This window comes from Varanus komodoensis, unplaced genomic scaffold, assembly GCF_004798865.1.
Source record: "Varanus komodoensis strain SLA01 unplaced genomic scaffold, ASM479886v1 scaffold15, whole genome shotgun sequence".
Lineage (NCBI taxonomy): Eukaryota > Metazoa > Chordata > Lepidosauria > Squamata > Varanidae > Varanus > Varanus komodoensis.
The window spans coordinates 16,408,573-16,420,979 of NW_025335440.1; the positions used below are offsets into that span (position 1 = coordinate 16,408,573).

General features: G+C 43.8%; 1 protein-coding gene across 5 annotated transcripts in view; it reads left to right on the forward strand.

Moving 5' to 3' along the window:
- LOC123020912 (phosphofructokinase, platelet) overlaps window positions 1-12,407 on the forward strand; it is a 60,229-nt gene that overhangs the window by 9,243 nt on the left and 38,579 nt on the right. For all 5 annotated transcript variants that reach the window (XM_044425169.1, XM_044425170.1, XM_044425167.1 and 2 more), the window contains exons 2-3: window positions 4,745-4,818; window positions 11,266-11,343. In XM_044425169.1, coding sequence (XP_044281104.1) covers window positions 4,745-4,818; window positions 11,266-11,343 — 152 coding nt within the window. The remainder of the gene's footprint in view (window positions 1-4,744; window positions 4,819-11,265; window positions 11,344-12,407) is intronic.

Consider the following 12,407-nt stretch of genomic DNA (forward strand, 5'->3'; position numbering starts at 1 on the left):
AGGCATTATATGGCCCATATCTTCCATCTTCCTTTGAACTTTCATGTGTGGGCAATGTTATTAGCAGATGGTATGCAACCAATATTTATTTGATCTATTAAAGTTGTATCCCACCTTCTCACTAGAAATGATGCTCCGTTGAGGACACAAAGCCATAACACTAAGGAAATAAACCACACTGGGCCAGTTAAAATTACCTTCAGCAGAAAATCAACTTACATACCAAAGAATAGAAGCGGTTCTGGCTGCCGGTGGAAGGATGCCAGAGAGGCAGCCCATTTCTTTTCCCTTGGCAGGGAGTTCCAGAGCCTGGGGACCTTCTCCTGTATCTCTACAGAATGTTCTTCTGATGATGGTGGGATGGAGAAAAGGGCTATTCACAGAAGCCTTAAAGCTTAGGCAGATGCAAGCCGGAGAATGCAGTCCTGGCCCTTCCTAACCCTTGTAAGGCTTCACTGGGAATGACTAGCACTGCCATTTGCGCCCTGGTATGCAGTGCCCTGTAACCAAACCCAGTCAAGAAAATATACAAGGAAGCACTGGATTACGAAATGTTAGAGCAAGTTGTCCTCAAAAGTTTCTGCTTAAATATGTTGTGCGTAGCCTTATTGAACTGGACACTGTTACTGGATGAGAACATCAGTTTTCCAGAAATAACATAACTACAATTTTAAAAACAGAATTTGAATTTCTGTTGTGCCAGTGAAGAAGCCATAGATAATGAAATAAAACCCTGCTTTGCATGACCTCTCATTTGCTGCTGGATCTGTGCTAGAAAGACAATTTCTCTGCACCTTTACAGCCAGCTTAGAGCATTCAGATTTAAATGGGAGATGAGAACAGTAACGAAAGTCATAGGCTGCCTGAATAACAATATACTGACAGGGTTGACCAGTGACCCCAGGCTGAAAGCTGTAATCTTAGACACTGTTATCTTGCAGTAAGACCCCCTGAATTCATGTGTACCTTTAAAGGCTTGTATTGGAATATGCTGCACATTAGTTCACCGTAGGTTCCATTGAAATGAATCGTTCATCTTGATTTAATTCTCATTCATTTCAGTGGGAGTGAAATGCTAGTAACACAGTCTAGATCCAGCCCTTTGGGTTGTGTGATCTTGCACTGGCAAAGGATCCTATGGAAACAACAGTTCAGACATTCTTTTGTGACCACATAAAGAAATGCGGTACAAGTTGTACTGCGCAGAGGAAAAGGATGTAGCAGTCTGAAAGACGCAAGTAAGCAGGTGATAATAAATGTGAAATTCGTCTTCTGCGTTAGGGATGACTTGAATGGTGTATGCATCTCTGTGCAGTGCCTAATTTCTGCAATTCTTCCCACTTTCCCCCTGCTCTCCACATTGGGAGGAAATGTACGCATGTGCTCCTATTGACAATGAAGTGTGTGCATGTCGGCCCATGTCTGAGTGGCTGTTAGTTATGGCAGGGCAGGTAAATGGAACTTCCATGCAGAGGGCATGTCCTACAATTGTAATAGGAAACCTGGTGAGCAAAAACAGAAGCACTGCGGCACGACGAGAGGTACAGGCGTGTTCAGGGAAGCCTAAAGTTTGCACAAGAAAGATGTTTTTAAAAATGAAGGGGCAAACCCTCTCCCATGGACCTGTGAACAGCCACGTGAGAACCGCGTATGTCCAGCAGTTATAGCTCCTGTCAGCTGGAAAGAGAAAAATGGATAATTGGACCCTGTGTGAGCAGGTTTGCCCATCATGCTGCAATCTCTGGGTGAAATGGGGGTCAGTAACGCGTTCATTTTCCTCCTGCACAACGATCGCTTCTGCTTTCAGTGAACAGCCCAGGAATGCCAGTTTCTGGGTTGTTTCATGACATACAAATCCAGAAACCCTGGGTCATTGAAGGGTTACATTACCAAGGGAAGTTCATGGCTTAAAGAGCCCAGAGTTCCCAAGTTTCCACATCAGCAACCAACCAAGGGACAAGGGTTGTTAAAGTGAAACTGATGTGTGTGAGGGAGGCTGTGCTGTTGTCCCTTTGCTCATCCCACACAAAGTCTATCCGTGTGTCCAAGCGTGTGGAGGGAAAAAGAAAGTATCCCACGGGAGGCCAGGAGCTGAACAGGGGCTGATGACAAACAAGCAGGGGGAAACTGTCACCTCCATGCCTTGATTGTGACCTTCTGGAGACATGTGATTGACTACCCTTGAAAACAGGCTGCTGGGCCAGAGGGACCTTTCCTTGTATACAGTATTTCTTCTTTTCTCACGGTGAGATCCAGGCCTAACAGTGTATGGTTTCTAGGCAGGCAAGTGCCGGTGTAGCTGCTTAGCTCTTCTAGTCCCGGATGCAGAGGATTCAGGTGCAGTTGTTGAGCATGAAAAGGGTATATTCTAAACATGGACAGTGCATTTGGGTTTTTTTCTTCTGCAGCCACTCTTTTGCTGAGCTCAAAAATTGGGCCTGAGCTTGGCAACCAGACTATTGCAAAACTGCGAAAGGTGGTAGGCAAAAAATAAAGAAATGCAAGTAGACAAGTAGATAGTTCTAAGATATGATCAGGCATCTTTAGTTGATATGAATGGTAGGCAAACAAGAACAATAACCCCAAGCAGCTGCTGAAATTCATTACTACAGATAACTAAATACAGCTTCTTGTGGCACCTTAAAAATTAACTTGTTTACCATGGCTTATACTTATGGATTCCTCTTTTTCTTTAAGGGATTTGGGAGGAAACTTAGTAAAAGATTGTGGAACAAATGCCTCGCAGCGATTTGGGAGGAAACTTATTTAAAAAAAATAGTGGAGTGAATGCCTTACAGTGAGAACACTGCTGTGAAAGGCAGGTCTTGAATTCCCTTTGGGAAACAAGCTGACTTGGTTTAATAATGACTCATGAGATTATCATAGCTGCAGGATCTCTGATAATATTTGCATTGGCACAGAAAGTGCCTTTGACCCAAGCAGCTTAGTTCAGTGGATGCAATGCAGAGGCCCGAAAGATTTCTCTTCTGAATGTCGGGGTGGGAACTACCTGGTGTGTTGTGAGTGCAGAAATGCAATGTTTGGGAACCACTGACCTATGTTGCCTGTTGCGTTGAAGAACGTGTGACTGTGAAGTCAGATACCAAGAAGAATTTATGGTAGTTTTTTGCACAGCTGTTTTATTCAGGAGCAGTGCAATTTGTAGATTAAGAAAGCTCTTACCGAGAAAGTGAGGCAGGTATGGTGTTTGGGGATGCCATTAAAACCAGAATAATGTTTTTCCCTGAAGATTTTATTTAAGGAACAGATTAATTTGGTTGTAGACCTCACAGTATGCCAGTTGCAGATGGCTCTTTTATCTGCAACACTCATTCTACCAGGAGTAAATTCCTTTGTGTGTCCCTTTCCAAATTCCTGGTTACTCACTTGCGCTGTCATCAGTGGAGCACAGCAAGTGTTGTGTGTTTCCTCAGTGCAAAGCTGCATCAGTTTATAGAGCAGAAACAGGGAATTCTTCATTGTAAATGTTACAAACGCTTCCCATTTTTCACATTCACTCCTTAATTAGCAGGGCTTTCTATGGAATTTTCAGCCAAGAACACATGAGCCAAAAATCTGCTGTGCTCTGAAGTGCACAGACATTCTCCAGGCACATGGTCCCAAAAAGTGCAGAAAAGGGAAACTAAACTATGTTCGTATGGCCGAAACAACTCCCCTGCAAGGAACAAGTGCAATATCAGGGCTATTTGGGTTAGAAAGGAGGTGAGAAAGAGGAGGTATGATGGAGGTGGACATGATTACGCATGATCTGGAGAAAGTGGATAGGGAGACATTTTTCTCCATCAAAGGGGTCATTCCGGGACGCAGCTGGTGGAAGATGTGGGGCAGCTAAAAAGAACTGCTCCGTCATACAGTGCAGAGTTAAGGAATTCACATCCACATGGTGTAGCAATGGCCTCTAATTTGGCTTGCTTTAAAAGGGGGGGCTGGGCAAATTCATGGTGGATATGGCTATCATGGGTACTGGACCTGATGGCTCTATGCTTCATACAGGTCAATGCACCCAGGCATGGGGAACATGGGTGTGGAGGTGATATTGCACTCACGTCCTGTTTGTAGGTTTCTCATGGGCAACAGGCTTGCCACTGCAAACAGAATGCTGCACTAGAAGGACTTTGATCTGATCCAGCAAAGTTCTTCTTTAGATCATTTTTTGTAAATTGAAGACAATGGGACAGTCTGGGAGGATTCTCCCATCATGTAGTCTGTCTTCCTTCCAGGACCTCAAGGTGGTATACGTGGGGATGTCTCAATTTTATCATCACAAATAGCAGTCAGAGTAATTGAGGGTAAGAGGTAATGATGAGATCAGGGTCTCCCAGGAAGCGTCACATCTGGGCGGCTTTCTTCTGTTCCTTTGTCCTTGCTGCTGCCATGCAGGTAGCAATTGTGCAAGGGCATGCTCTTGAGCCTCTTGACTGGGGTTTTCCAGCAAGGCGCACCAGATGTTCAGTCATGCCTTGATACTTGGTGGATTACGGAGGAAGGTGGCAAGTGAAGTTCCAGTGACATTCATGTGCACGTGGTCTAATGAACTAGTATCCGTGGAATTGTGGCAGCAAAGCACAGCATTCTAGTGCACACTTTGCAGGGAGTCATTTTTCACACTCAGTTTTCTGTCATGCTTTATTCTAAAGCGTCACAGTGTACTTGTTGCCAAAGGAACTTGTAATGATATTTGGTACTAATGGTAACTTGATCTCGCTGTGTTTCCTCTTTCCAGGTATGAATGCAGCTGTTCGTGCAGTAGTACGTATGGGAATCTATGTTGAAGCGAAAGTTTACTTTGTCTATGAGGTGAGTGTTCACATTTACACTGTGCACTCTCTACTGTTGAACCTGTAAACTATGCATTAGTAGTTCCCAAAGAGATCTTCCTTATGTGTGGTACAGGAAATGATGTATTTGGATGTGTGTCTCTATGCATGATAGGATAACATGCATACATATATGCATGCAAAAGGTGCAGTGAATGCATATATGAATTCAACTGAGGAGCTGCTTCTGTGGGAGCCATACGAAAGCCCCTTTCCAGCTTTTGATAAAGTTGGATCTGAACGAATGTAATTCTAGATGTGCAAAACACATCAAGGAGTTCTCTCCTTTCCCTGATCCTTTGGAAATATGTAGTTTTCCTGTCAGTCTCTTCATCCAGCACTAGCCAGTGTCTGCCTACTCCTGTAACTCATCTGTTAAAGAGCTGTAAAACGCATGAATATGCAAACAAACAGAGCAGAGTGCACAGAGTGTCTTTGTGGGATTGCCACAGTAACGGAATGAACATTTATTTAGTGTGCTATGCCAGGCCTGAAAGTTTCTCTTCCTCTCACAAGTATTGTGCCACCTCTCTTGAAAGAAACAGAGTGCTTTTATGGAATGTTTCCTTCCCTTATCTCTGTTGAAATGCGAAACAAGGAAATGATTGTGTTAAATTAGGTCTTAAATTAGTCCTCCATTCCTAGGACTGCCCTTTTATAACTCTGGTTGGCCCTTTAAAACAATACTTATAACCATATTTTGAACTAAGCAAAGGCAGAAGGGCAAGGAATGATGGCTTATCTCTGAATCCCTGAGCTGAAACACAGATAAAGGCCTATTAAGGGCTTGTTCCCAGCATGACCCGCAATGCATCGGAATGACTCCTGATGAAAGTGAAAGAAGCACTTTCAAAAGCAGCACTGCTGCAAAAAAGAAAAAGAAAATAAAAGCACGACTGCAGAAGAATTACACCATGTTAATATCAACAATGAAGAAACTGAAATCATGAAATGCTTTGCATAACTTGGCCCAGTCATCAGAACAAAGGGAGACGGTAGCCAAGAAATTTTTAAAACGACAGATTTGGAAGGACAGCAGTGGAGGAACTGGAAAAGATCATCAAGTGTAAGGATGTTTCACTGGAAACTAAGGCCAAGATCATCCACGGTATTGTATTCCCTGTCACTACGCAGGGCGTGAAAACAGGAAGAAAATGGATGCATCCAAAACATGGCTCTGGAGGAGAGCAGTGCCAAGACCCCAGACTAACAGAAACATGAATAAATAGTTCCCAGATCAAGGCAAGCCAGAACTTTTCCTGCAAGCAAAAATGGTGAAACTGAAGCTGTTGTACATCAGGAGGAAGCAAGACTCTCTGGAGAAGACAGTGATGCTAAGGAAGTGGAGGACAGAAGAAGAAGAGGAAGACCAAATATGAGATGGGTGGCCTCCACAGAGGAAGCTGAGCATTTCGGAGTGCATTCTTTGGCAGGGTTGCCATAAGCCAGAGACACCTTGTTGCATAGAGCAACAAATGTAGAGGAGCCCTAGCTAAAGTGCACACCATGAGCAAGAATTGGCCAGAGGCTCAGTAGATCACAGGAAGATGAGATTAGGAGGATCTGCTGTTTCTCAGCTTTCACACTTGATTTAGGAGCATTATCCATACCTATTTCGTTAGCAGCACGTGTTTGCCTCAAGCTGATTTCCCACTGATTTCAGTGGGATTGACTTCCTTTGTAAAATGTGCATAGCATTGCAGCCTGATTGCATGTAGATTTCTGTGGACTCTGCGAGCCCAGCAGGGAATTAAAGGTGCTGGAAGTTTTATATTAAGCTGCTCTTTGGAATAAGCTCTAGTTGCTCCATAATCTTTATTCTGGTTCTTTTTCATCCTTTTCCAGCATCACCCCTTGCTAGAGATTTATTTGTTCTTCCAAAGAATTTAAGATTGTGGGAAAAAGTAGTTCCCCTTTCAGCAAAGCAGCTGCACTGTGTCAGCTGAGATTTCAGAGCTGACAGGATGAAGTTGCTAGGAAGTGCTAAGTTTTGCATTTTGCAAATGCAAATTGGCAGTGAATAAATTGTGTCCACGCACTTAGTTGTGTTCAAGCTCTTTTCTGTTGAAATGTAAGAAGGGCCTACCAGAGAACTGACATTTATCTGAAAGCCCACTGGGATGACACAATAATTTTGTGTGTGAATGTTGTATAGTATTTGTTCAGTAATGGATTAGATCATGAATTACACCATTTTGGTCAATTAAAAAGTGTCTCTGATTAATGGAGCAGCAGGTTAAATGTATTAATTATGGCTAATACAAAACATAAAAACACACTGCTGATAGCACACACCATTTTATTACTCATTTCATTTCTGTACCACCTAATAGCCGAAAGCTCTCTGGGCAGTTTATAACACTGCATAAAAACCGTACAGTAAATAGCATAAAATCTTATCAGAGGAAACATAATGAGAAATTTTAAAACCTCTAAAAGCATATAGTGAAGAATGACCCTGGAAAAGAAAAATGCTTGAGATAGATAATCCCCTCATGTCCCTAAAGAACCAAGTGTATCTGTAAGGTCTGAGCATAAAGGGCTGCCTGACCCTGGCACCATAAAGATGGCAAGTTCGGCCAGTGCAAGTGGGCCAGAACTGAACTTAGGTGTTTGGACTTTGAGCCCAGTTATTAGTCTGTCTTCTGCAAGTGGCACAAGCTGTAGTTTCTGGACAGTCGTCAAGGGTAGGCAAACACCTTCTGAGCATCCTCAAGAAGTACCACCTGGAACTCACCCAATAAAATCGGACCATCCTGTGCCCTGGGTGTCTCAACAGATTTAACTGCTTCATCTTTAGAGTGTAGGGCCTGGTGGCTGCAAGATATTTTCCTGGAAGTGCCCAGCAAATAAATTACACCAGGCCTCTGATGATTCTAAGATACCCATGTAATAAGCCTCGGACTACCCTAAGAAACACTGTTGGGCAAAAATGGAATTTGAGTCGAGGCATCTTCTCCTGTGTGTGGGGAAAGGGGTAATGCTTCTCCTAGGATAGTGGCTGGGTTCACAATTTGTGCCAAGCGTCTCTCCATGGTTGCCATAGTGCACTTCTTCTTAGCTCAATGTGCCTGAGAGAAGATGAGGCTCATGGTGGCAACTCTCCTCCCTCCCATCATTTCCTTCCATCTCCATCCTTCACCTGGTATCCCAGGAGACACCGAGGAGGGGACTGTGACTGGCTGGCTTTCGTTATGCCATGGCTGTGCAGACAGGGCAAGGGAGCTGAGCAGGCATCCTTGCCTCCTGCTCCAGAGGGGACAGCTGGATTGGGAGGGTGCCTGATCCACACTCGGAGGAGCCGCTCGGCTGACTCTTTCTCTGCATGTCAAGTGCACACCGGAGCGACAACAGGCTGCTTTTGCCAAGCGGCCCTTTGGTTCTGGTCTTGGTACCACGCTGAGCTGTGTTTTCTGGGTTCAGAGAACACAAAAACCCACTGTGGTTCTGAGAAATGATAGAACAGGCTGTTCTGAAAACCAAATGCTTGAAATGCCACGAGGTGGTTTGTAGGACATGCCAGACCAACTGTGGTGAAAAACAACAGCAGCCACCCTGATGTATCTCCAGCACCTCAGTGCACCTGCTGCTAAAGGTTGTTGCATGCTGGATCCACTGAGAACGCACCAGTTTCCCTGTCCTAAACAATAACAATACGTATCAGAGGTGCAAGTTCACAGATGCAAGTTCATGCATCTGGCAGGATTTGCTATGGGATTATTGCATCAGACAGCAACATATGGGATCCTTAAAGCTGTTTGCATTTGAGAGAGTAGGAGGATGGCATTTTTACAAGCCATAGATTTTGAGGAAGCCACCACAATGAAAGAATGGCTACTCTACTCTACTCTTTAGATATGTAAACATTAAAATTAAGACGTCCCCTCTCCTCTTTCTTAAAAAGCAAAACTGACCAAATAGGCCAGGAACAAGGTTCAAAAAAAAAAAAAAAAAAGGGGATTAATCATGGTGAACAAGGAGAATTGGAGCATATGATCTCAGGATGTGGTCACATTGCTTTGTATTACTTGAATGCTTCGTTAATTGAAGGATCGCTCTCAGCCAACACGGCTGTACCAGGGGGCTGCTACAAAGAAGGGTTTTGTTGTGGGTACCAGGATATAATCAGGCGTGAGCTGTGCCATGGCACGTAGGCTAGGTAGCACAGAAGGACTTGTCCGGAGCACAGCCCTGTCCCTGTTCCACATCAGCAGCCTTCTAGGCGTGCGCCTTCCACCTGCCATGGCGCACAGCCATGCCGAGGGTTGCCCTAGCCTGCTTTGGTTCGTAATGAGCAGAGAATTTCATTTCATTTTCTGAACTTCTGGTGTGACATGCTTTTATCCCAGTGCGGTTGCCGTCTTTGTGAACACAGTGGCATTCTGTTATTTATCTGTTCCTTTTGATGAAAGAAAAAATGTTTTGGCTTGAATTGGAAGGAAATAAAATTAAATTATGAGGGGAAAGGGCACAAATTTAAACCCAAGGCCTCGCAACAAGCAAAGGTGAATTACTTTGCTCAACATGAATCTTCCAAAAGCAACACTGTTTAGAGAAGCTAATCAGGGAGAGCTTTGTACAGCTACCCCAGCCCTTTCCACTGGAGAAACTGCTCCACTCATTTGCAGATGGAGTAAAAAGCTTGGCCAGTACCATGCTGGGGATCCTTGGTTTAGAGTGTTCACATACACTAATTTGTTAAGGCCATGTCTTTACTGAACTCTGTAAATATGCCAAAGTGAAGGAAAGGACAGCCCTCTTAGGTAGATCAAGATGATGATCCTATATTACAGATTAAGGTTGAGGCCTCCTGCGATTTGCCACAGGTGCCTTGAACTGGGCACATTCTTATTTGAAATGTGTAGCCCTTATGGCACACCGGTTCTTGCAGGCTTCATTTAGTTTGACATTGTGACAGACTCATTCTTTCCGTGCTAGTCAGGGGAAAGGGGGGCTGTTTCCATTTCTCTTCCAGAACTGTTCCTGGAGGAGGTTTGTAGGGTTGGAGCTGAGATTGCAGAAGGATTTCTCCTCATAACAGCTGCCCACTCAAAAGTACAGTGCAGCAGTCTCTAACAATAAAAAGAAGGGAACACATACCAGTGGAATGAAAGCATTTATTACACTTTCTACACCATCCTTCAATGAGGTATGATCAGGGTAGCTTGCTAAAACCAGCAAAAATACAATAAAAGATGGGAACGTGTGGTTAGGATACAGGCAACTGCTGCAGAAAAGCAGACCTCTCAGAAAATAGCAGGGACCTAAAATATGCAACCTGCCTTTCTCCAGGCTTTATATAGATTTCTGGAGAAATACCTTTTCTTTAATTTGTTCCCTTCCTCCACAAGGACATTTTCTGATGATTTTTTCCCACCTGAAGGACTGCACAGAGGGTCCTCAGGAGGGGTTAGCTAGGTAGAAGGTATGGTTTTAAAACTGCCCTCCATTTCCTGTGCAAGCAAACAAGCCTGTGGTGGGAGCAGTGGGGGAAGAATAACAGACGGGCATGTTTAATGGTAGCTATTTTTCCTTACAAGTTGTATTTATCTCTGATAAGCATCACTCCTGTGTTTTCTTGGCTCTTGAATATCCAAGGGATCTGTAAAACAGCATCTAGATAAACAGTCTTTCACGGAGTGTTGAGTTGTTTTGGCAACTAGAAATTCAGTACTTGCTTGCTTAACTGGAAGCCATTGGAGGGGTAGTTAGCTTCCAGACTGGACTTATAGGTACTGAATATATGATAACAGAGCTGTTCTTGAGGAGACTTGGTGCAGAAGAAGGTGTTGGAGGGGCAGTCAGCTCCTAATTCAGAGGCCTAGGCAAGCTGTCACAGAAAAAATATTGCAGTGTTCCTGCATGGCTAGGGAGACATTGTAATTGCCAGATAACCATCTCCCATCACTGTTGGTAACCAGGCAACTGTGGCTGTTGTTTCATGCTCTGAAGGAGCGTAAATGCGGGAAGTCTCCGTACCATTATCTATCTGTATCTGAACATGTCAAAAGGATCACTCTTTGATCAACTTATCATGGTTAATCTACCAACTGGAGTCACTGTGTTAGTATCACACCTTTCTCGCAAGTAGTAACTTCTGGTGGTTGATGCACAATGAAACCCTACACGAAGCAAGGACGTGCACTTTGGTTTCCCCAGTCCAAGCTCAAGACTCTTCACATCACTAGTAGGGAATTCCTACTTTAGCTGAAAGAACCAGAGGAGCAGTGACTTTTCAGCTCATGACCATAAATGACATTTCACTTCAAAACTTCTGGCATGGAGTTTGTGAGATGGCACTAACTCTTTACCTGCTCTTCTTGCTTGCATATATAACTTAGCCTTGCATTACTGTTTTACCTTGAAAGTGCTTTAACCCCTTTCTTTTGGTATGGGGGACTTTTAAAAAACAATTCTCTTCCTGCAGGGCTACCAAGGCATGGTTGATGGAGGTGAAAATATTGTTGAAGTCACATGGGAAAGTGTTTCAAGCATCCTCCAAGTGGTAGGTACTGCATTAAGAACTCATTTTAAAAATGCAAGGAGGTGTGTGTGTGTGTGTGTGGTTTATAAGATGTCCCTAAAGTTTAATAATTAAGATCAGAACAATAATGCAGTCCACTTTTTACCAAACAGTGTCATTAACCATATTGCTAAACACAATTCTTTGAAAAGTTCCCTATATGCATAGTTAGGACCTTGCATTCCATCGCCATCCAGTGTTTTCAGTGCCTGCTTGACATGCAGTGCATGACGGGGCTGCCGTGTTCTCACTTCCTCCTGTGTACAAACTGGAAAACGAAATGGAAGTTGCATCTGTGCATCAGGATGCTGGCAAACGCCTGGAGTCTGGTTCCTCCTCTTTTTGTTCCTTATTCCCCTGCCCAGGATGAGTCATTCTGCAAACAGTTTTTATGTTGGCTGCTTGCTAATAGAGGCTTTCATGTTGGTTTGAGCCCTCCAGTTGCAGGCAAATTCCATGCCTCTTCTCTGTTTTGACTGACCCTTCCTGCCTGCTGTGATTTGCATCACGTCTGATTATTAGAGTGCCAACAAATGTCTTTGAAGTAGAAGAGCCCATTTCTGTAGCAAATTAACAGTTTCTAAGGGCAATACTTGGGCATAGCTTTGCTTCTTTTTTCTGCATCAAACGAGAGAGAGAGAGACAGAAAGAAAGAAAGGAACTACTACTATGTAACCAATAGTGAGCACATTTGGAGAACAGGAAATTACATAACAGCCTTCTCTTACATTGACACACTTTTCTAGCATAGAGAAACATCTTTTGCTGTTCCTGACAGATGACAGAATTCCATTTGAGGACAATGCATTGGATGGAACATTCAACATAAGCATCGGCGTGATTTGATCAGATGCAACCCTAACCCAGCTGATTTTCTGTTTCATAAGACCCCGCTAATTCATTGATTCCTCTTGACCTGTGAAAGCACCATGTTTGCATAAACAGTAGCTGTTCTCAGGGTGTGAAGGAGGAGAACACCACCTCCAGCAGAAAATCGGTCCATCAGTCAAGTTGGGTGGAACCAATCTGCTAATCTCCCTCTTGGG